The sequence below is a fragment of the Solea solea genome, chromosome 11, assembly GCF_958295425.1.
Source record: "Solea solea chromosome 11, fSolSol10.1, whole genome shotgun sequence".
NCBI classification, from domain to species: domain Eukaryota; kingdom Metazoa; phylum Chordata; class Actinopteri; order Pleuronectiformes; family Soleidae; genus Solea; species Solea solea.
This window is the reverse complement of record NC_081144.1, coordinates 27,189,144-27,215,281: the sequence shown is the minus strand read 5'-3', so window position 1 is coordinate 27,215,281 and position 26,138 is coordinate 27,189,144. Positions and strand designations below refer to the sequence as shown.

The following is a 26,138-nucleotide window of genomic DNA, read 5'->3' as shown; positions in this document are numbered from 1 at the left end:
ACCTCCTCCAGCTGACTATGCACATGCTGCACGATCAAATCGATGGCAACCATGTTGCCGCCACCTGACAGCAAAAAAAAAGAAAACAGAAAAGTCAGTACCACTGAATTCAGTCACTCCAAATGACATGGAGTAGTTTTGTAAAAATGAACCCGTGTAAGAGTGTGTACACACCACGTGGCACCACAATGTCAGCAAGGCGCATGGTGGGCTCAATGTACTGCTCAAATGCAGGCTTGACAAACTTGTTGTACTGTTTGATGACACCCTCGATTTCCCGTCCCCTCTCTGTGATGTCCCTCCTCAACCTGCGCACAAGCCGGATGTCCGAGTCGGTGTCCACAAAAATCTTCATGTCCAGAAGCTGCCAGGCGAGCATTGAAACAGAGGAGAACAAGAACAGAGTGGATGAAGCTGGGTGCAAGCTGAGGGAGATATGACAACAGTATTAGTACTGTATTTTTGACAGGGTGAATGGCACCTCTGTCCCATCACCTTCATTGCAGTAGTGATTGGTGGAGAAGCTCAATTCAGGCCCAGTGATTTAGACAATAATTATGTAAAAGTGAACATTCTTTTTATTTACAGTGTATATATAATGTGTGCAAAAGTAAATGGGCTATATCGCAGTAAATAACACACAATCAGTCAACCAATGCAAATACAACAGTGCATATTTGACCATCAGTTCTGCTGCATTGACATGATGGAGTTTGAAACCATGACAGCACAACAGAACATCAAAGTTGTACTTTATGGCATACATCACTTACCACATACATAAGTGATGCACAATGTAATCTTGTTAACAAATGCACGTGTTACCACGACGTAGATGTTACCACAGTTGTAACAGACAACCAGAAAAGACCATTTGCCAAATGTAGAGAGACCCAGAGAGAAACCTTTCCAAAAAGGCTCAACTAAAACTAAGAAAACTAGTATGTGAGATTAGGTGTGCTCTATATTAAGAATAAGTTTGCCAGTTTTCCTCTCTGTTGTTTATGGCGTTTGTGTCACTGTAAACCACTCACACTACAAGAGACACGAGCTCAATCCCAAAGAAAACCTGTTCACTTTGGCTCAATCTGAACAGAGGGTTTTTAAGAACAACCCTCTGTTCTCACAAAAGAACACACTTTAACTTACTGATGGGGAAGCAGTGGATCGATAAGGTTTCCCTAAGGACTGTGCTGCTGGCACTGGGGGTGAGCGCTTTACAAAGAAGCACAAATGTCAGTTTCCTTTGCTATTCCTCAAGATAGTGACTCTCTCCTGCCTGCTTCTGAGTGCAGTGTATGAAATAAACTGACTCTTACATTTCAATCAGAGTGTGTAGATAGAACAGACTAATATAAAGTAGATTTTTGACAATAGTACTCGCTGCTTTAAGAAGAGATCAACAACTTATTCAGGCACGCACCAACACACCAATAACATCATCCTACCTTCAAGAGCTCTTTATCTGCAAACGCCATGATTCCCTCAAAGATGATGACACTGGCTCCATATACAGTTTTCTATGGTGGAAAAAATGAATCATAGTCATTAATCAATATGTTATCTATATCATGACATGAGACAAAATGTGGTCTTATATTCAGGATATCATTATATCATATATCACTTATGACTTTTCCTGGTTGTAAGGGCTCTTGCATTGATAATCATATTTATTATGTTGAACACATTTGTGAAATATACGACCATTTATAAATTAAATTAAACAATTCATGGAATCGACAAAATTATATTTTGTAAAAGTCACTTCATAACATTTCTTTAATTTTAAGCTGAATTATTTGTGTTATAGCAGAATTTGACATAATTGAAGTCAATGTCATTGTTTCTAACACACGTAAATATCCTTCATTTAACATTTCAACAAGCCATAAAGAAGAAAGCAGGTATTGTATTATATTTCCAGCATGTAATACAGATGAGAAACATTTTCAGTGCAGAGAAACTAACAGCTTTATATCTCGTAAGTGGGGATATAGTCTAAGATATTATTTATAGCCTTACAGAAGTATTGATTTGATTTATATTGTGATAAGATTGTTTCCCACATTATCCAGCCCTACACCAAACCTCAACAATAACAACACAAGTAGTGGTCAGTGACCATCTGATATGTAGTACATATGTAATCCTGGTTAACAGAGAGACTGGTGTGTGTGTGTGTGTGTGTGCACATCCTCACCCACTCCTTCTGCCTCCCATGAGTTGTAAAGTCATAGACAGGGATTTTCACACTTTTGCCCTGTTTGAGTTTGCGCAGGGTGTGTGTCAGCAAATCAAAGTCAAAGGCATCGGGGTGATCAAAGTTATAGTCATTACTGGCGGCCAGAGTCTGCTCCTCTGAGGACAGGACCTGAGGACGACAGGCACAGACAGACACAGTGTGAGAATGACATGAGTGACACTCATATCATAACATGTGTTCTCACAGAACAACATATACATGCTCTTACTGTGGATTAGTGAGGAAATCACACAACACATAGAACAGTGTTCAAGAGCAGTGGAAGTTGAGCAGGCCTAAAATTAGGAGAACATTAAGCGACCACTGTGACGTCTGTACCAGGTGGTATGTGTGTGTGTGTGTGTGTGTGTGTGTGTGTGTGTGTGTGTGAGAGCATGTGAGAGTGAGAGAGTGGGAGAGAGTTTATGCCTTGGGGTGGCTAAGCATTAAAACTTCACACCTGATGTTGTAAATTTCAAATGTCAATACCTTTTTCTAAAGTGTAACTGATTACACCCTTGAAACATTAATGTCATGAACACTTAAGGCTGCACATGTTGCTCTGAGAATGTGATTCCACATCAGACCACAAGAGGAAAAGCTGCAGATTGTTTGTAAGATGTGTTGAGCAGTGGATTCTGCCCTCAGTGAGGCACAGGTTTCTGCTTGTGTTCTCAAGTTCTTCTTGCAGGGCTGCGTCTAAGGATTATTTTCATAATACATTGATTATTTTCTCCATTAATAGATAATGGATAGATTCTGGCCATAAAATGTCAGAAAATGGAGAAAAATGATGATCAATGTTTCCCAAACCTGGAAATAATAAAACTGGTATATATTCACATTTCAGATTAATAATAAAAAAATATTATTATTAATTATTATAAACAATTATTAAAATAGTTGATGATAGGACTGAACGATTTTCAATAAATATCTGTGAGACAATGTTCCCTTCAGTCTGTAGAATGACATGTTTATAGGGCAAGACAATCATTCATCTAAAAGGATATTTTGACACACGTTTTGACTCTATTGCATAATATTCTTACGATTTGAAAATTGCAGCAGGTCATATTGCATTTTAGATAAAATTTCAATGAACTGTTCAGCTCTAGTTGGTGATAACATTAGGAAAGTATAGCCCTATTTTCTTGTACAGAAAAAAAGAAAAAATACATACGGAACTAAAACACAGCTAGTAAATAATTACTTGTTATTTTAATAATAACAATAACTACTATTTTGAAAAGCTATTAATCACTTTGAGTTTAAATATTGATATTGTTAATATGCTTGTCTATGTCTGTAAACAGAATATCTGTGGACATTCAAGGACATCTTGAAAATGGACGTAGTGGCACCATTCTCCTTATTATAAGTCATTGTAGCATTAAAATGCTGTTATTTTAAGTGAATATAGTAGTGAATATAGAGTAGGGCTCAACAATGAATCGCAATGTTATCGCATTCGCAGGAGGTGCAATATTTGTTTAAGCCTAAATGTGTGTCAAAATATAATTTTAGATCAATTATTGTCTAATAATATAATATAATAATACACATCATATTGTACAGACTGAAGAGAACATCTTTGTTTCGCACAGATCTGCACAAATATCCCACAGTAATCATTTTCTTTCTCCTCTGATATCACAATAAGACTGTCAAAATAATTCCATATTTATTCAAAATCATTCAGCCCTAATATAGAGTATTGACAGTTTAACAGTAAAAGACTCTCACAGGACTGTGAGCACGAGGCAAGTCCATCTGATTTATATGGCACTGAACCATAACAGAGGTTATTGCAGGACACTTTTTTATATAGAGCAAGTTCAGACTGTGCTCTTAATATCAGTTACAGAGATCCAACTGTGGTTTTCATGAGTATAGACCTGACCTGAGGAAAAAGACAACAAAACAGAGAGAGACGGAGAAGAAAGGCTATTTCCTGTTCTGATAAGTCTGTGTACATACAAACACAACCTCAAATCTTCACACTGTCTTCACTGTTGGCTGGAGCAAGTTGTGACTGAGCACCAGCTTATCAACACTAAACATTGACTTCTGTTCCTGTATGTAAGGGTGTGTGTGGAAGTTGATGTGGAAAAGCCTTTTTTGTTGGTTTCATAGGAACGGTAGCATTTTACATGTCAGTGTCCGGTGATGAAATGTGAAAAGTATAGAACCAGCAGTCACTGGTACATTCCTCCTACTCTGACCTGCTGCTGCTCTTTCAACTCAATCGTCTTTTATCCCTTCCGTCTTATTTTCTCTAAAATAAATCCTATATTCTCCTTTTACACCCTCGAACAGTGTTCTGCACGTTTGCCACGTTCTGTTTTTCAAAGCCCGGTCTTGCTGTACGGCTGCAACAGCTAGTAGACAAAACATCGATGATGAAAATGAGTTGTCGGTTACTGCTTTTTCACGCAGTGGACCTGAACAACAACATTTTTATATGGAGTGAGACATCTCGCTGTCTACCTATCTCTGCTGGGAGTCGTGTGTGCAGTGGGAGAAGGCAGGAGAATGATCAAAGCTGAGCTTGCATATAACAGTAGCATGTCAGTAGAGACATATTATCCGATTAATCGAAATATAGTTTCAATAATCCGTGAATAGTCAACCATCAAATAGTTGTTGGTGCAGTCTTATCCTGTGGTGTATAAAGAATGTATATCATAAAATAAAATAATATTAAATACTGGTATACTGCCCAGCACTAGTAGAGAGGAAGTAAATCCACACACACCTTGTAGAAAGAGTCCATTGACAGCAGTACAACCCAGGGAACATCTAGAGCCTCAATGATTTTCCTGGCGACGGTCGTCTTTCCTGAAGCGCTGCCGCCACACAGACCTGTGACAGAGTCAAGTCATTCAGTAATGTACGTTTAAATACCAAAATACAGCCTGGCTTATTCTATTGTGGTTATTTGCATGTGGAGGAGCAGGCGGTAACAATATAATCAGCCCCAACACTTAGTGGTTCTAAAAAAGGTATTTTTTAGAACCACTTGTACAAAACAGAGTTGTATTTCCAGAGCAGCAGCAAAGCTGAGGTATTTGATTGGACTGAACTGTCAGTAATGGCACTGAATGGGATTATCAATTTCTGAAATGTCCTCAAAAACAATGTGCTACTGCCAACATACAGTATCAACAGTCCTTTTTTCCCTTGCTTTTTTGTAGATGTAATATTATTAGTGTAAATCTGATTCAGTTGTTTTCACTGATCTAGACTGTTCGCTCAGTGTCACATGTGTCGCAATCTCAGACTCTGACAGTAAATCTAGGGAACACTTCTCCACTATCCCACACTTGACCCAATCAGGAGCCAGAACTCCCCAAAGGGGCGGTCCTGTCTGCTGTTTCCCCCCTCCCACACCGACCACTGCCCACCAAACGTGTCCATGAGGTGACACAGGGTGGAGGGAGGATGCTCACGGCAGCAACACACAGGAAGTTTGTCAGAATATGACATCACTGACAGCAACTTCAATTTAGACTGAATGGATGTTTTTCCCCTCAGTTATGAGACTCTTAAAAGGCTGTATTGTGCTATAGCATTTGATTTGTATGGAAATGGGTGACAGTGCAAATGTAGGGGATAAAGTTCTCTACATGAAAGAAACTAAGTCAGTAGCTGTGTCTCAGAACAGCCTGCGATATCATGATGGAATAAAGACTTGAAACTAGCAGAAAAATGTTGTTGTGATGATGTTATAAATCATGCCCATTTTCCATAAGACTTCCATAGAAACAGATTTCCATTGCAACCAGTGGTCCCTGGTGGCTAACTGCTACTTTTGTCCTACTTCCTGTGCTTCACTTTACATGCTAGATGACTCGTCCTTTCTTAATTACAGTTTCTTGTCTCATTGTTAGCTACATATCTTTATGAATATCAATGAATCTACCAGTTAGGGCCTTTACTGCTTATACCTTATAGTTGTGGCACTGTGACTGAAGTAGTCCTTAAACAAAGCCTCTGAAGGATGCAATAAATAGGTACAAACAAGATATTTCACAGAATTTCAAAATAAGAGAACAAAATGTGGAACATTATATACAGTGGAGGAAATGATTATTTGATCCCTAAACTTTGTGAGTTCACCCACTGACACTGAAATTGTATTTCATCATTTAATTTAATCAATGGTAGGTTTATTTTAACAGGGAGAGACAGATTATCAAAAAGAAAATCCAGAAAATCTCATAAAACAAAAGATTTAAATTATTTTGCAATTCACTGAGTGAAATAAGTATTTGACCCCCTATCAAAACATGACTAAGTTCTTGGTGGAGAAACCCTTGTTGGCAGTACAGAGGTCAGACGATCACCAGGTCTGCAAACATCTCAGCAGGAATTTTGGACCACTCCTCTTTGCAGATCCTCTCCAAATCCTTAAGGTTTGGAGGCTGTTGAAGCTTCAGCTCCCTCACAGATCTTCTACAGGATTTAGGTCCAGAGACGGGCTCGGCCACTTCATGACCTTCATGTGCTTCATCTTAAGCCACTCCTTCGTTGCCTTGGCTGCATGTTTTCGGTCATTGTCGTGCAGGAAGACCCATCCACGACCCATTTTAAGAGAAGGCACAAGGCCCCGTCCATCTTTCCCTGGATACGGTGAAGTTGACCTGTCCCCTAAGCAGAGACACACCTCCAAAGCATAATGCTTCCACTTCCATGCTTGACAGTGGGGATGATGTTCCTGGGGTCATAGTCTGAATTCCCCTTCCTCCAAACACGGCGAGTGGAATGGATTCCAAAGAGCTGGATGTTGATGTCACCTGACCACATCACCTTCTCCCAATCATTCTCTGAATCATTCAGGTGTTCAAACTTCAGACGGGCCTGTGCATGTGCCTTCATGAGCAGGGGCACCTTACAGGCGTCGTGTGTGTTACCAATGGTTGTCTTGGTGACTGTGGTCCCAGCTGCCTTGAGATCATTAACAAGCTCCTCTCGTGTAGTTCTGGGCTGATCCCTCACCTTTGTCATTGACAGTCATTTTATGTTTCTTCCATTTTCTAATTATCACAGCATCAGTTCTTTGGTCTTGCCCATGATGGAGAGGTTGGTGTCTGATTGAATGATTCTGTGGACAGGCGTCTTTCATACAGGAGGACTTTATTCAAGTGAGAGGACTAGTCTGTGGGAGCCAGAATTCTTTATTGTTGGTAGAGGATCAAATACTTATTTCACTCAATGAAATACAAATAAATTTGTATCTTTTTTTAAATATGATTTTCTTTTAGAAAAATCATATTTCACTGTTAAAATAAAGCTACCATTACAAGTATAGACCGTTAATCAGTGTCAGTGTGCTAACTTAAAATATCAAATCATTATTTCGTCCACTGTGGTTCACATTAAAAATAAACACATTTGTGATAAGAGATTAATCTATAAAAAACAAGTCAGAAATAAAATAGAAAAAAATATGTGTTATTTGAATCAGCTTTCCGTCTCTCTCTCTCTCTCTCTCTCTCTGTCTCTCTCTCTGTCTCTCTCTCTCTCTCTCTCTCTCTCTCTCTCTCTCTGGCCAAACATACTATGTTTAAAAGGATGTTTTTATCATAATTTGATATGAAGTGTGAGACCACTGCTTAGTTGAATGGAGAATGGTACAAAAACAAGGAGTCTTAACTTAAAGTTAAAATGTTAAAACTATGTTAACTACTGTTAGTGATGTATATTGTTGCTCTGTTGCTAGGCAGCTATAAAGGCAAGACAAGCTGGGAACATGATTGGGAAACCCCATACACCAGGCCGTCTCAGTGTGTTTTAGCCTTCTCTGTCTAGACTGCGTCCTCTAAAGGATGCAGCCCCCAGACTGAGACACAGCTTGTGCCATGACACAGCATGACAGAGTCTTACCAATGACAAAGGCCTCTTTGGACTGTGCTCCATGTTCGTTGTACCAGGGTGGGCGTCCAGCAGTGTAGATGGTTCGTTTGGAGGTGCGTAAGAGAGGAGGCTCAGACTTGCACTGGCTCGTGGTCCTTTTCCTCGGTGTCAGTCCCGTGCTCACTGAGGGGAGAAGTCGGTCCAGTGATCCTTCACAACCTCCACTGTGAATCGACAAACACACAACAGAGTACAGCATCACTGACTGCAGGAAAAGACAAGACAAAAACAACCAGAGCTCGCTATTTGTTTTGTTTTTTGAGGTAAAGAAAGGGTGTTACAACGTGTCTTTCTTTCTGTGGTTTTAGAAATCAGGCAATTCCACTGCAGTGTGCCATTATTTTTGCTGCTAGTGCTACTAAGAGCATTTGGTTGGTCAGTGCTTTTTAAGTCTTTTTAACTGATCTACAGTTCGGCATTGTTGGCTTTGATTCTTGTGTCGGACGTCGTGCTCATGACCGCCAGTCTGTTGACGTCACATTTTAGTATGGGCTCAGCTCGCTTGGAACTGGGTACTATCCATAAAAGAAAAGCAAAAACAACAACAAGTAGAGTCGAGTCGAGTGCAGTAATGCAGGAAAAGCACCAAAGAAGAGCCATAAAATACAGTCTTCCTAAAATCTTTTCTTTGACACCTGAGACCTCACATATTCTGAATAATACAAAAGACAGGTTATGCTGCATTCTATTTACATTGGAACTCAGAAGTCAGGGCTGGGAGTGATGTCATCCCCGAGTTTAACACGTTTAACACGTCTCAGTGTAACCATTGTTACCAACACCAGTTAATAACAACGCTCTACGTGGGATTTTTGCAAGCAACAAGCAACATGTCTACGGTTACAAATGAAACCGTACTATGTACTATGTACTAAGTACAACTGATTTACTACGACACAAGTGGTTACATTAGAACCACTTTTTTTCAACATGATAAAGTTCTTATATTTACACATTAGCCGCATATGTCTAATAGGCTTTAGAGTATTTTAAGACGTAGACTCTTGAAAAATGATTGTTCCAGTCTTTTCTCTCAGACGCCTCACAGCATGCAGGTAGTTACAAGAAACACAACCGTCTCACACAACATACATTTGTGACATGCGCATGCTTGCCCCGCAAAACCCGCAGTTAATATAAACCAAGCTTTACAGGTGCTGATCCTCATCCCAGCATCATCACACTCTTCAGCACAATTTCAACATGGCATTGAAACGGGAAGCCAATTAGCACATGTTTGCCAAACACACACACACACACACACACACACCAACATCAATACAAACACACACACACACACACACACCAACATCAATACAAACACACACACACACACACACACACACACACACCAACATCAATACAAACACACACACACACACACACACCAACATCAATACAAACACACAGCTGCCACACAGCACTACATTGACTTCCATTCATTTGGAGAACCTTCACAGACATTCTCCTTAACCTTAACTATAACTATATATGGCTTTTTACCTGGTTATATATATATATATATATATATATATATATATATATATATATATTTCATAATCGATTAATCTGACGATTATTTTCTTGATTAATTGATTAATCGTTTGGTCCATAAAATATCAGAAAACCTTAAAAAATGTTGATCGGTGTTTGTCAAACCTGGAAAGGATGATGTTCTCAAATGTCTTGTTTTGGCCACAAACCAAAATGATTGACTTTTAATGATCTCTTTGTTAAATAGTTGTCGATTAATTTAGTAATCGATTAATAATCGATTAATTGTTTCAGCTCTAATAAACATATACATATATATATAAACATAAACATATACATATATATATATATATATATATATATATATGTATATATACACATATATATTATGCCTAACCCTAACATTAACCTAACCACATTTTAGGTAAAAAAATATAAATGCACCCGCACACACGTGTGAAGCGAGTGTTGTTCACCTTATCCAATGTCAATGACTGTTTTTTTACACTTTGAACAGGTGAGCCTACAGTGTGGAGGGATATAACTGACACAGTCGTACAAAGTACACTATACATATTAACTCAAGAGTCATGTGACCATTTGTTGCAACACTATCCTGTGTGTGCATGCACTCTGCTGAGGGTGTTGACAATGATTAAGACAGTTGTAATAATATTATGGCCTTGTAGAATCAGATAAGATAAAAAGACCCACAAAAACAAATGACAAAGCTCTTTCAGCTCTTTCACAACAAGGATTTGCATAGATTATTCAAACACACATTTGCACAACACAATAACAAAGCCCATGATGTAACTTCAACTCAGGCCCTGTTCACACTTGGTACTGACATCTATTCTGAGAGATCTGATCTGAAGTGGACAGCAGCAGCACCAAGTTTGTTCACACTTCTTCACCTCAATTCTCCGGTGTAAGTAAGTTAATAAAGCTTAATTCCATAGCACAAATATGAAAATATTAATATAAAGATAAATAATAAAAACAAGAAACAGAGAAAAACAATAAACCAAGGTATCTTGCCCAACGAGAAGAGATAAGGCCTTTTTTTTAAAATTGGTCTAAAGTGTCTGTGCAGCTCTCACATGGAAAGGAAGGCCACTGTATCTTAGCTGTAGATAAGACACACAGATATTTATGAGCCAGTTTACTTTGTTCACCCATGTCTCTCCACCAACGCAGCGGCGTGCTATCTGCACAGCGACGAGTCTCCCTCATACAGGCTTAAGGTGCCGTCACCTCTGCCTCTTCACCATCATCATATGATATGGTACAGAACCTTACAAGCACCCTCAGTTGGATGCTAACTGGTACTACTTCAAATGTCCATGAAACTACCACCTGAAGTTTTCATGACTTCACCATGAGTAATAATAGTCCAATATATGAAATAATCGTCTGAAGCCAATAATGAAACAATGCAGCTATACTGAGCGTCCCGAGGACAGACGTGCGCTCAAACATGCAAAAGAATGTGTCCCGAGATCAACTCCAAATGTGCTGTGCATAATCCTTCAGGTCTGAACACCACCTGAGAGAGTTTGGTCTTAATGCTCCATTTATGGAGGAACTGATGTTTGGATTTAAATTGCAACTGCACAGAAAAAGTTAATTGATCAAAAATATTTACAGTGAATGTATATTTAAGTGAATTAAAAGAGAAAAATGTGTGCGAATTGTAAGTTTGTGAAATGATCGTCTACATGCAAATCACAGCCTGGGGCGTGCTCAACATGCACTTTAGTATGTGTCCTGTCAAGCTAGCACTTGTTCATTCTCACCTGTCATTTAAAAAGACAACAACACTTTAATTAAACGTGTGTGCAATCATTGTACAGTGTCTTCATGTCAGTATTTTGTAGAAAGAATTTGTCTATGAATGTGTTTAATTTGTGTTCAAACGAATAAAATAATACAATAAACAAACTCACAAGTGTATGTGCATGTTAGCAATGAGTGCATTTAGGGCTATATTGATATTGTATGTCTATTGTGACATGGATTTTAGATCACATGATGACTTCTCCTGGTTTTAAAGGCTGTTGCATTGATAATCGTCATAGATTGAATATATTTGTGAAATATACCAAATAAAACAATCATTTTCATTCAATTTCAATATACTGATTAATTAAAAAATACATGTAATGAACAAAATGATATTATAAAAAGTCACTTGGAACACAAAGGATTAGGTCAATTGACCGTAAGTGTGAGAGTGAATGGTTGTTTGTCTCTATACTGTATGTGTGGCCCTGCGAATGACTGGTGAACTGTCCAGGGTGTGACCCCGCCTGTCGCCCGAGGTCACACCACCGCCCGCGATGGATGGACTTAACACACATTTTAAGCCTAATTATCTGTGCTATAGCAGAATGTGACCATATTTATAGTCTTAGTATTAGGCAGTTTCCACATGAGGCTACTGTAACTGACCTACTTGGATGTATTTGCAGTGGCTGAAGGGTAAATACAGAGTTGTGACACATTAGTTGCTTTTCATCCAACATTTTCAATTTCACGTGTTTAGAAACTGAAGCCTAAATTAATCCAACATTTTTTTGATAATTGGTTTGCATTTTTAATTAAAGATTAAAGATGTTAGTAGGGCTGCAACTAAAGATTATTTCCATGATCAACTGATCTGTTGATCCTTTTCTTCATTAATGAATCATTTGGTCCATGAAATGTCAGAAATGGTTGAAAAATGATGATCGATGTTTACCAAACCTGGAAATAAGGATGTACAAAATGTTTTTATGATTTCTTTGTTATCTTTGTTAGAGCAACAAAACCAGAACATCTTTACATTTAAGAAGCTGAAAAATCAATGTACATTCGTTATAAAAATAAAAAACCTTGCCAATTAACAGAATAGTTAGATACTGGACATTTTTGTTTTGTGACCTTTGACAATCTCCTTTTGAACATCATTTTGTGACCTTTTATCGACTAAACAACTCATTTATTAATCAAAAGATAAATGAATAATGCTAAAATACTTTGAATTCCCCATTGTCACAAATATAAAGTTTCAGTTGCACCCCCACCAAAACAAACGCTGTCTATTGAATGATTATTTTAACCAGGTAACCGTTGCTAGCAACACTCACTGCAGTATCCGAGATATCCACACTTCATCCAGTGACGACTGTAAAAAGCCAGACGCCATAACTTAAACAGGGTGAGCAAAGAGCAGTGCGAGACCGTCCCTCTACTTCTCGCTGTTCCAGTCAAACCTTGGCTTCTTTCCACGTACTTTTATAAGCCACAAACCTCACCAGGTTGAGTAGCAAGAGGTTGAAGGTGAAGCAAACAAGGGAGAGCAGAGACTTATCTTATCACACTGAGGTCATGTAACGAGCAAAGAGGTGAACTGAGACTGAGAGAGCCTCACATGAGGCACATAGCTGACTCAGCTGCTGGATTACCAGTTAAAACCAAACCATTAGCCCAGTGTTTACATTACCAGCAGCGAGCGCTCGTAAACATCACACAGGTTACAGTGAAGAGTATCTGACAAAAGACTGTGGTTTGATGGGATTGTGACACAGAGTCAGCACAATAACACGTGAACTTACTGATGGATCCTGTCTACTGTCATTTAAAATGCTCTGATTTCCTCTGTGGACTTTGGTGTGAGGAGTGAGTGGGTTACAAAGCAACAAAAAAGTGAATTATAATTAGGCTAAAATGCTATTATTTCCCTTTCTTTCTTTCTTTCAAGTGTCCATAAATAGTATTATCCTATCTGCAATGCTACTATAATGTAGGGCTACAACTAAGATTATTTTCAGAATTGATGAATCTGTGGGCGTTGGGATGGTGACCTGTTGAGGGTGTTCCCTGTCAGCTGGGATTGGCATTGGGAATGATGATGTTCTCAAATGTCTTTTTTTGTCCACAAACTACAATTATTCATTCTTTTTATGAGCAAAGAAACCAGAAAATATACATATTTAAAAAGCTTTTAATTACTAAAAAACAAACCCCCAACCGATGAATTATTACCATAATAGTTAGATTAAGAATAATAGATTAATTTAGTAATTGATTAATAATAATGTTTTGTTATTTCAGATACATTATAACTTTTTTACAAAAATGTTGGGTCAGGAGGATCTTGAAATGACATTTCTGGAGACTGGGCTATTAAGAGACTCCACCTATATTAAAAAAAAAATCACAAGCCATATTTTTCTTCTGTTGAATAAGAAAAAAAACCTTAAAACAAAAAACTGTGCAAGTTTTTGATTCTTTTTAACACTGTACCTCTATTTAATGCCACAGAATTGTGAATAATGAAAACATGACACCTGAGTCGGTTGATCATTGCAGTGTTGGCACAAAAGCACTACGGCAGTCCCTCAAACCAAGTCACATAAACATTTTCCCAGACCATGTCAACAAAGGTCCTACGGCTTCACTGCAGACAGCTGAAGACTAGAGCTGTCAATCCTGTTCATCTACTTTTAACAGACATACAAACAACTGTACACAAATACATTTTCTACACCCGTGAATGCCAGGAAAACATCAAATTAAATATCATGTAAATAAATAAAACACACTTACCTGCCATCAGATCTTAGAGTCCAACAGCCAGATATTCTAGCGCCTGAGAAAGCTGGTAGGGAATTCATGCCTGGAGACAATACTCCCACTTTGTTATGTTTTTGCCTCAGTTTATATGTGTTCACACTCAACACAACAGTTACTGCACTCTGGTACAGAATACCCAGAGAGGGGGACATGGAGGGGGGGAGATAGACGTGGTACCGGCATGGACGAGAAACGAAACTTTACACATCTGTTAAGCTTTCAGTTTCTACCCATTCAAGTCCAGAGAGAGAGCGACAGAGAGACACAGAGACAGACAGAGAGACGGTAAGTGCAGTCTGGCTGACGAGAGAGCGCACTCAAACTTTACAGCACACTTTTTCCCTCCTCTTCCACTCACTCTGTTCTCTACTCCTCCCCTAACTCTCCAGCAGCCAACACATGTAAGAGGATAACCTCCCCATGTAGATTATGTTCATTAGGTCATATAAATAGCACCACAAGAGTAGAGCCAGACTTTCCCACTCCTGACACACACACACACACACAGCAAGCTTGGGTCATCTGTTTTTGACAGTCAGTGTCACATGTGGCTGGAGGTGGAGGAGGAACCAGAAGTGAGTGACAGAGACACAAGAAGAAATCAACAAAAGAAAGATGGATATTGACCGAATCAACAACAGACATGGTTCAGGCTGTGTCGTGAAGACAAAAAGAGACGGGGAAATGGAGGGTGAAGGCAGGAGGAGGAGGAGGAGGAGGAGGAGGTGTGTTTTCCCCTGCAGGGACTCAACGTGTCTCCATGTGTGCCAAACACCCTGGAGTGGAGACGTCAGCACAACAGCAAACACACACACACACACACACACACACACAGAGAGCCATCCCTCCCCTAACTTCACTCACAGGGAATAAACAGCATGATGAAACCCAACACTGCCTCAACTGCTCCTCTCTCAGCTGACAGTGTGTGCAGAACAGCTCAGGAACACACACACACACACACTCCTCCCAGGCTGCAACTTGTTCAGACAAACATATCATTGTTCTCAAAGATCACATTTGGACTCATTCTGCAGCAACAAACAACAACAACCAAACTTGACAACACCTCATTTCTGCAGCCATTTTGTCAAAGTCACATGGGAGAGACACTAGGACTGGGTTATATGGGAAAACAATCACACATGTATTCAATATTAATATTATCAATGCAACAGCCTTTAAAACCAGGAGAAGTCATCAAAGATAACTTATCACGACATGATGATATCCAAGATTTAAAACCATATCTTGTCTCTTGCCATGATATCGATACAATATTGATAAATTGCCCAGCCCTAGTTTGTACTGCCTGCACGTTCTATTATTATACATACATGTGACAATATAGCCGTGTATTGTCCACCCTTACACGGGAGTTCAGTGCTTTTGTCAACTCTTCACTATAAACACTTTGAAACACGTTTGAATGTTTCTTTGCATTTGCGTCAGAAGAACAGCTGCGAGGCAAGAAAGCAGCGTGGTAACGCGCTGCCCCAACTGGTTGCTATGCCAGACATCCGGCTCTATGGCCACATAGAGCTCAGAGTTACACACTCACAGTTCGTTTAATTACACTATCTATTACACATGACTAACCATGTAGAACAAACACACTCTTATGACTCCATTTAAATCAAGGAAGGAAAATTGCTAAATTGTGGTCTCATTTCCCATAAAGGCCATAAAGACACTAAGTGTTTCAACATGACCCACATTCCAAATGCTGATTCTTCTCCATTTTATCCCTGTTTTAGACAAACAGTTTATATACAAGAGAGGGTGGGTACACTTTTTAAATGTATTTTTAAATTCATTTTATGTATAATTATGTTATCTTTAATTTCTGCCAAATATAGGTGAAATAAGTTCAGTGAAATAAGTTTACACACTGCACCTTTAATCTAACATGAGTCGTGTTAACACAGTGGGTTTAACTTCTTCTAACTGCACATTATGGTTTATATTAAAACACACACTTTTGCACTGACAGCTTGCTCATCTTCTGCCATGCAACTCTTTCTCATTCTTTTAAAGGCCACAAAATATAATTGATTAATAATGGATCAATAAATTAATTGATAATCAAATAATAGGTATTTTAATTATTGTTAAAAAATGTATAAGTGTTCTAATAATCTATGTTTCTGCGGTTTTCGGAATCGATGACCAACATGTTTCACCTTTTATGACATTGTATGTAACTAACCAATTAAGAGAAAAAAAACTTATGATTACAATATTGAAAATAATCTTCAGTTACAGCCCTATCATGTATTTACATATTTATGTATTTCTAGACTATCATTTACTTTATTGCATTTTTGCCCATTCCTGTACTTGCATTTCAATTTAATTTGATTTGTTTTTAATTTGCTTTATATATATACACATATATTTATATACATATATATGTATATAAATAATATTTGTTAGGCACAAAAATACATGAGCAAAGTTGTACTACGTAAACAAAAAAAGTATGTATAAGTGTGTGTGTGTGTGTGTAGGAGTCACTGATGCAGTAGCGCCCTCTCGTGGCTCAAAGAGGTGACAGCTTGTATTCCAGGCTTCACTGTACTTATGGACAGCTGAAAAAGCCGAACATAAGACGCGTGTGTGTGTGTGAGTGTGTGTGTGTGTTCAGCAGCAGCATCAGTGCATAAGTGGAGCAGTAACTTCGTGACGACCTTGAACAGACAGCAGCAGCACTAATAACCACGCCCACACTGTGACTGCTGCCTTATTCACGCTAATGTTTGACCGTTACCGTTATTATTGTGGCACGTTCGCGTAGATCGTGTTAAGCTAGCTGGCTACGTCATTCTGTTCCTTCTGTTTTAAATGTAAGACTGTGAAGTTCTGAAATATGATCATTGTTGGAACTACGTGGAATGTTTTCCTCAGGGCACACGACATATTCAAATAACTCCCCCAGTGTATATGATACTATATAATAAACGGATAATTACACCGTAGGTACTAGCTTATGTGTATATATATATACATACACACATATATATATACATAGATGGTAAAGAGAGTGTACCCACTAACAGAGTGACAACTCGACTTTCCTAAAAAAAAGATGCTTAGTCCAAGTGAAAAAAATCATAATTTAAGTCGTACAAATTGTCGGCACCTTCTCCCAAACGTTTCGACTAAACCGACTAGTTAGTAACCGTTTACCTTGTCGGTGTATTGACAGTTTTCTCGTCGTTGTCCATCTTTGAGACTCTTCCTTCCTTGTTAATGGCAGACATTGCTGCTCTGTTGACAATCAGGTGTTCAAGAGGGGTTCACAGTTGAGCCCGATGCATCATGGGGCTTGTAGTCGTGTCGTGTTTGAGCGTGAGACCGGCTTTGCAAGGGTTGGGCCTGAGATGGACTACAACACCCACAATGCACCGGGTCAGTTTGTGTCGTTCTCTGGCCCAGCGTCAGCAGTGCACGTTCTAATCTTCACACAGACAGACTTTAGTTTTTAATAATAATGATCTTTCTCTGAATGAAGCTGTTTACAGTCCATATCTATAATGTGGCATAAATATTCTTTTATTTTAAAAGTCGCTTAATGATGTACATGTATAATTACTACTACGCTTTTGTCTTCATAAGTAATTATAAATGCACTTCTCTTTTCCATTGTCATGGCACAGAAACCATAGCTTGTTCATCCTTCAGACTTTTTCTTTATTCCTCTCCATGTTTGATTGGTCCCACATTTATTTAACAGCAGTGGAGTTTCAAGGAAGGAAAGTCAGGAATCTGGGGTAAACATGATATCACACAAAGAAAGTTGTACATATTTAACAGGATAGAATCTCACTTACTACTGTCTTGTTTGTTCTTTTCCTCCTTCACTTGCTGTTAATTTCCTGTCACTCATCTTGAAATTACAGAGCTATTGGCAGTAAGTGAACGGCACCGGGGCCTCGTTAGGTGTTTTCTCTTATTGCAGTTCTACTCTCCGATGAACTGATGGACTATAAACAATGAACAGTCTCCAATTTCAGAAAGTGATGCCAATGTGGAAGTGTCTAAACCCTGTATTCCCCTAAATGGTCATCAGGGGGCGACGAGACTGGCTGCAGAAAGAAGTCAGGAAGTCTAAAAGAAAGTTTGACATAGTTTCAGGAATCTGTTTGTGTCCGGGTCGCTTTGATGTCATGGCAATGCTTTGATGATATGTCAACATGTGTGGCTTTGATGTGTCACTGTACCGTACATGTGATGTGAGTCATTTGAAGCCTGAGATGTGTGTGCAGTACTAGTTTGTAAATTAAGGTCCAGTTTATAGTCAAATGGCTGCATTTTTCTCTCTGAATCCGACGCATGTCCTGTATTTTGTTGTCTGAACTCTAACACGTGGTTGTAGCCTTTATTTCTGCTTACACAACATGACAAAAGTTCTCATTACATCAGGAGGAAGCAAATATGAGCCCCATGGACACACACACACACACACACACACACACACACATGCAGATACACACAAGTCACACATCTTATCAGTTATCAGCAGCTCTTATGAGTATAATAACATTTCTCTCACCAGTTCCTCTTTATTAACTAATTACATAATCCAACCATCATGGTTTATTCTGACGTGATAACAGTATATATATGTATATATACTGTATATTATGTATATATACTGTATATGCATGTGTTTATGTATAATTGTGTGTGTGTGTGTGTGTGTGTGTGTGTTGGCATATCTCTTGAACTGATGGTGTCCAGCGGGCCTTGAGTTTGATGCATGTGATATAAGCGATATTCACACACTCGTTTACAAGGTGACACAAGTTTAGTCAACAAAGTTTTATTAATTAGTTGAGGGATACTAATGCACAAGTAATACAACAAGTGTTGAAGGAAAAATTGTAACAGTTGAGACTCAGAGGAGGTGTCCATGCCTCCCACGTTAGAGCTTCATTTCAGATATGCAAATCTTCAATACATCATTAGTCTAATCTCACCTCTTATTTATATATCATAACCAGTTATGAGCTACACATTTTCTCTTCAATTTCATCACAATGGCGCCAAACAACAAAGGCGGAAATCATCTCCCGCTTATGAAGCCGGTGGCATAGAAAATAAACCGCTCTGGGTAAAATCCTCCAGGTGTCCACAGAGATTTTCCCAGGATTAATCTCAGTTTTTTGGAGATTACATTGCTGACAAAGGGAAGACGCGTGAGCCTGCTGTTTCCCCAGGCACGAAAATTACACCACACACACAGTCCAGGTAACTAGAAAGCTCCAACAACACTCCTATTTCAAGCCTATTTCATGGTATAGTAAGTGCACTAAATACAGAAACAAACACACATACATATGCCTTGTTGTCCCGTATTGAATAGACAATAATAATAATAAAGGACTCTCTCTCTCTCTCTCTCTCTCTCTCATGTACTGAAAAAGCTCAATTTATGTGCATCATCAAAATGAATAAAATAACAGTGTACGCCTACACTGTTGTTTGTGGTCTACAATGTTTTTCAACCCTTTTCCTTTTTAGACATTGTAATATGAAAAAAAGCATTTTTTTTGTCTAAAGCAAACAAATATAATTAGGGAGGTGAAAAAGCCATACATTTAAAAAAAAAACGAAAAAAAAACCACAAACATCAATATCAAAATGATCAGCAAGCCAACAAAACCAGCTAAATATGGTGTATTGCTGAACTCTCTAAACATGTTGCAGTTATAGCTCACACTGCGGGATAGATATGTTTTTCCACATCATAGGAAGACAGATAGTAAAGGGAGTGATAAAGTATATAAAATACCCACTGTTTAAAAAAGCAGTGCTAAACTATCATATTGCAACACCAAAGCTTGTCAGGTAAACACAGTCAATGTGACGTCCTTAAAGAAATGATTCATAAACAAGCAACTGATGAACCCATTCTGTGCCACAGCACCACGCGCGACGCTTAAGTGTTAGCATTTATCTCCAGTCATTACAAAGGTGCCATTAAATGTACACACACACACACACACACACACACACACACACACAACTTGTATTGAAAAAGTCCAAGGACTAATCAGTGCTTGTCTTATATTCTCCCATCAGTGGAACCTGACAGAAGATAAAATGCTGCGTTCCATTTACATGGGAACTTGGAAGTCGGTGGTGGGAGTGTTGTCACCTCTGGGGAAAAACATCATGTTAACAATACCAGTCAGTAAACAACAACGGACGTGGTACTTTGTGCTTTTCTATGATCCAGTTGGAACACTACTCGACTCCACTCTACTGGGTTGTGTTTCCCATGACTTCATAGTACCAGAAGGGGTGAAAGCAGTTTTTCTCTGTGTAATTAAATCATTAAAAAGTTTGGTTCACAGCATTGTTGAGCAGAGCACTGACTCCGTCTGACACAGTCACCGAGCAGGTTGTGATTCAGCTCACGATCGCTGTTGCTTAATGCACCAGACGCCTCCGTGCTAAACGTAAGAGATCAACGCATGTTCTCATGATTTAAGTCTTTTTAACTCATCTATAGTTTGGCATTGATCACATTGATCACATTGATGCAGCAGGTACCAGGTTCTGTCTGTAATGGACTGAGTCGAGTAATGCTAGAACTGTACAGTACCAAAGCAACATGTGTCAATCATGCTATGTGTATGATTGACTTTGATGATTGATTGTGTTCCGTTTAAATCCACATGGTATTTGACACGCACAAACACTGTAGCAACATGAAAATAAAACGTGCTACGTGTGCGACTGCTGCGCGAGGTACTCGGAGTCTCCGAGTTCAGGGGGTGTTCCAAGTTCCGACTACAAATGGAACGCAGAAAAAGGTCCATCCCACTTACCGAGATAGACACATGCATATTCAGCGCTGATCGATAATGAAGAAACTCAGCTCAACTCTTTGCTTTCAAGTTCACACCGTCACCCGGGACACACAGATACATTTCCAATGTTTTTTTTCTTTTGTTTTTTGTGAAAAAACCTTTAGCTGACATCAGTGCTTGATTGAAATGACGACGTTAGCATTTTTCCTTGCTGCAAAATTCGGACAACTTGCCTGCAAGGAGAGAATGGAAGGATGGACTGATGGACTTAACTGAGTTGTATCAGGTCCTTAAGGTAGAGTGGCAAGTAAAGCACCCTTATTATTATCTTACCAGAGTATTCTCACATCACTATATCAGATTGCTGCCTACATTAATATACACAAGAGAATATAAAATAGACTAAGGATCTATATTATTTTTTCATATTTATGGAGTTTTCATTTGCTGAAATTGTTTATATAACTGTTGATTCAAGTATCTACTTTAAGTCAAAATATTCTCTGATTGCACACGTTTTAGATTGAAGAAGAAATTAAATAACATTGGATTATTATTTTAATAAGACAAAAACAAATCTGAAGTTAAACCCATAATAAGTGCTAGAGCAGCCTTTATTCAACAAGAAGAGTTATGGCTTTGTGTGGTAAGTCATAATTAGTTAACCATGATGCTCATTACTCAGGTAAAGACAAATTTAGTTGTTTTTTTTTCCTCCTGCTTAATTTGTTTTTATATCTAATATCTTCCCGCTCCTGTACCTGACAGCCATGATCGGCCAAGCTCAATACTCCGGAGTGCAAAAATACGAGAGGGGAGTGAGAAGGGTTAAAGTGCAAGGCATTAACTTTGAGCATCCAGGAAATCATACATATACATTTTTGTCAGTTAATCTTCATCTGCTTTTTCGAGCTTTTTTCTGTTTAATAAAAGATTTTCTTCCCTCAAACTCTATAAAAAGATTATTTTTTTTAAAGTTCTCTCCTCAGTTCTTTGACTCAAGCTTAAGCAGTAGCCAAAACATGGCTTCCTCTAACACGGTGTCCTCTGATTGTGCTGCAACGGTGCAACAGGCTTCACACACGATTCACTCCTTCTGTCCAACCATTAGCTTTGCCAGTCCTATTTTAGACAGAATATTTCAAGTTTTTCCTCATTGAAAATCAATTAAACAAGGCCATGCTAATGTTACGAACTCATACAGATGGACATCATCGATGCTGCCTTTGTGTAGGAACAGTGATACAAATACGTTTCAGACGATATAACCATCAGTGACCCTTTTACATTGGTTTGGCTGTTACATCCACCAGAGGGCAGCGCAGATGTAAATGCCATCAAGCGCCCCACATCTGCTTCAGGTGCGACAACAGATTGAAATGGAATAGAATGTGGATTCAGGTGATAACTCGTGGAACTTCACACCCACATGGACCCTCATCATTGCACAAATGGAACCATGGGTAATGTACATGTGACCAGAACACAACACAAACCCAACTCAGCACAGAACAAGGAGAGTACAGCCTGACCGTGAGAAGCACCAGACAGTTCACAGCAAACACACAGACTTGTCACGTGGCCAAATCACGCAGGTTGGTTCGCAGGTTGGTTCATTTCAACTGATCACGTGATGTGTTGTTACAATAAACCGTCATGGCACTGACATATCTACGCTAGCTCACCCAGACCTTCCTTTCTGTCTCTCCCCCTCCTCTCCTCTGTCCTCCATTTTTCCTTTCACCCCAACCGGTCGAGGCAGATGCTGCACATTCTCTCCACTGAAGCCTTGTGTTTGCTCATTGTGTGAACTGTTGTGTTTCTCTGTCTCCATCATGTTGTCTGTGTACAGAGACCTGAGATCATGTGTAAATAAAATTGAATTGAATGGAATAGACCGTGTCTCAAACTCATTCGGGATTAAGTATGAGTCTGGAAAGTCCCGCCCACTCTCAAGAGGCGTGGCCAACGAACATAGACGAAAATGCCTCTGTACGCCGTAGGATAGACCTACAAACAATCAGACAATGATCTGGATCTGGTTTGCAGAGCGAGTTTTCTAGGAGCGATGGCCGTGAAGTAATAACGTCTCACGACTTATGGCCGGAGCAAGTCGCTAAAATACATGACAGCAACAGCTGAATCAAAAGACAGCTGCTCTTTGGGGGCCAAACAAAAGTGGCTTCTCTGTTGTCATGGCGATAAGCCTCCCTCGAGAACACGGTTCCCTTTTTTCTGAGATTCTAACTTTGGCCAAACCGAATCACCTTCATCCAGGCTCGTGCTCACCTGGAGATCTATGACAATTGTACTTTTCACAAACGAGCACAGCAATCCCAATGAGGTCAGTCAAGGCAAAAACCAGCAGACGCACAGAAATCAAAAGACAAGACAGAGATGTGTTGACGTGTCGCGTCTGTTGGAGTGTGAACACAGCTTCCAATTCACAAACTCTCTCTTCACAAAGTTCCACATATTTGTCTTAACTTCCTATGCTCATCGTGCATCACTGCCCCTGATGGTTTCTGGTGGTACTGTACTGCTCCATCCCATGTCACGTGTTTAGTGAATGTACAGACAGATGACTTTGTCTGTTTCCCTTGAGCATAAATGAGTCCTATCACTTACAGTGATTTTTGTTTTCATCTGTCACGTGATGCTGTCCCAAAAAATACAAATTAAAAGTTAAGCTCATATAGCAGTAGGAAAACATGGGGTGGAAAAAGATTTACAACTGAGCAACATTTTAGCTTATGAGGACATTTGCTTACTTGAAACATAAACAGTACAAAATAAAAGTAAAAAAATGAACCTAAAAGCAGAAAGAAATGAAAAAAGTTCAAAATGACATTGCACTACAGCACACACTGCCAAAAACATGACTGCTCAAGATCCAATTGGATGTGTTAGACTTGAAAACTATAAAATGGCATCATTGCTTTGAGTATATAGATATATAGATATAGATATTGTTTATGTACAAAGTACAGAATATCTGGGAAAGAAATGTGAAAACAGTAGCTATCATTAAAGACTTCACCATGCGAATAGAATATCTTTTTTTTTTTAAACTTGTGGAGAGTATTACTTTCAATTTGTGGGAATAATCCCTCTGTTATCTAGAAGTGGGGATTTCATCTGTGAGGACGGCTGACAGCCCTGCTGTGAGATCGTATGTGCCTTCAAACTGAGACCAAAATGGAATGGAGAGGAAACAAAAATGACTGTTACATTAGAATTGGTTATAACAACAGACACATTGACTCTGGACTGTATTTGACTTCCTAATTTAGCTTTCCTCAAAGTCTCTGAGCTTCCTTTTTACAGTGAGCATCCTCTGTGGCTCCTGGGTGGACAAATGCACAGCTACTCTGACAGCGACAGCCTCTTGGGTTTGCTTCGTCTGCCAGCAGAAGGGACGGGCTGTCGGTTTGGGCCTGAATGAGCATTGTCCGATGGGTTGGGGATCAAGCTCGGAGATTTTGTTGAGCACAAGGAAGGATCTGTGGCGGGGGCTGAGTTTTCAGTAACTGCAGGCGCTTCAATGTTTGTTTGAAGAGGTTCGACCACAGAGGGGCGCTCTTTGGGCTTGCGGCCCCTCTTCTTACCCGGTGCAGCACAGTTTGTCACCTCTGCTTTGATCCCGTTGTTCTGCGGCGCTTTATTCTTGCTGCTGGAGACCACTTCATTCTCGGCTGCACGAAACCAGTTCTGAAGAAACAACACAGATTGTTTGAGTGATCACCTGGAGCAATTACCCAACATGCAACAGTGTCTCGGTCAAATAACCTCAAATTCTAAACAAAGCAAGTTTATAGATTAAATAAAGAAACAATTTGAAATGAACAATGTACCATGATAAGATACATTAGTGGATCCTTGTCTCATTCAATAGGATTGATAGATTTACACATGTAACCTAAGAAGGGCTAAATATCAACGTCGGACTTCTGTTTCAAAGTTATGTTCTCATCAGCTGGGTTTCTCACAAAAGAACATCAATGTAAAAGAGCCATAAATATTATGTAGAAAATAATGAATGAATGACTGATTTTCCAGTAATGTCACTTCCATGTGTCTCACCTGACTTCCTCTGCTGTATTCCAGTAGAAATGGCACACACAGGCCTGTAGTCAGTCATTTGTTGTACTCAATCATTTTTACTAGACGTATCATTTTTAAAATGCTAACGATGGGCTGAACCCTCTGATAACCCTCCTCTGGTTCCAGCTCTTTTCAAAGAGAATATTTCATTAGTTTATTTCTTTTACAGGTGAGGATACTTGATGTGTGCTATAATATCAGTACAGTACGGTACTTATTGTTTTGTGTTTCCATGAGGATTTGTACCAAAATAACCAGCTCCTACTCTTCCATTTTCTGACACCCTTCCCTTAGGCTACCAGAGTAAAATGGTACGGTGAGGTCTGGCTCCGCCCCTTGACAGTCAGCTGATTGGACTACAGACAAATATCACGCCCTTGAAACTGGTGAGGACAAACAGTCAACACTGTTGTGTCACGTTCCATGTCGTCGGTGGTTGTCGTTGCACCGGTACAACATCGCTCTACATCAATATCGAGCACTGTACTAGTCGTGCAGTGATGGGCTGCCACGAACCGTTCAATAATCGACGAGTCACCCGTTATTTTTCATTTCACCAGCTAACTAGCCAATTAGCTTACTGAGACGACTGTCCCATTGGTCAGAATTGACTCAGACACAACGTGCTTCCTTTTCAGATGCTTGTGCGTCGTGGTCGTGCTGCCATGGAAGGCAAGTTCCATCGCACATTCTTCTCTTTTATTTTGGTAAAATGCTTCCAAACTTTCGAGCTCCGTTGCCGGCTAGCCATGATACTGTTTGGACATAACTTTTCCAGTGACATCACGGCTAACCCCGATTACCACGACTGCACAAGTGCATCAAGAACAGAAAGGCAGACAAGACAGTGGAAGGTGCAGCGTGACAAATTTGATAGTGGGCTAATCGTGGCAGCCATAGTACAGGGTGTGACCCTGCATATCTCCTGTGGAGGA

At 39.4% G+C, this 26,138-nt stretch overlaps 2 protein-coding genes across 10 annotated transcripts in view; both read right to left on the bottom strand.

Annotated features, from left to right (window-relative positions):
- Positions 1-18,329, bottom strand: part of uckl1b (uridine-cytidine kinase 1-like 1b) — a 28,459-nt gene extending 10,130 nt beyond the window's left edge. Inside the window, exons 1-7 of one of the 5 annotated variants that reach the window (XM_058642775.1) lie at positions 18,112-18,329; positions 8,135-8,328; positions 5,004-5,110; positions 2,204-2,374; positions 1,449-1,520; positions 175-364; positions 3-64 (exon numbers count right to left, since the gene is read on the bottom strand). In XM_058642775.1, the coding sequence (XP_058498758.1) occupies positions 3-64; positions 175-364; positions 1,449-1,520; positions 2,204-2,374; positions 5,004-5,110; positions 8,135-8,328; positions 18,112-18,167 (852 nt within the window). In that variant the 5' untranslated portion in view covers positions 18,168-18,329. Of the gene's footprint in view, positions 1-2; positions 65-174; positions 365-1,448; positions 1,521-2,203; positions 2,375-5,003; positions 5,111-8,134; positions 8,329-12,789; positions 12,943-14,251; positions 14,616-17,467; positions 17,593-18,111 lie in introns of those variants that run through there. The other 4 variants (XM_058642773.1, XM_058642771.1, XM_058642772.1 and 1 more) reach the window with 4 other exon arrangements.
- Positions 18,330-21,842: 3,513 nt separating this feature from the next.
- znf512b (zinc finger protein 512B) overlaps positions 21,843-26,138 on the bottom strand; it is a 54,565-nt gene continuing 50,269 nt past the window's right edge. For all 5 annotated transcript variants that reach the window (XM_058642639.1, XM_058642638.1, XM_058642637.1 and 2 more), the window contains one exon: positions 21,843-24,810. In XM_058642639.1, the coding sequence (XP_058498622.1) occupies positions 24,466-24,810 (345 nt within the window). In that variant the 3' untranslated portion in view covers positions 21,843-24,465. The remainder of the gene's footprint in view (positions 24,811-26,138) is intronic.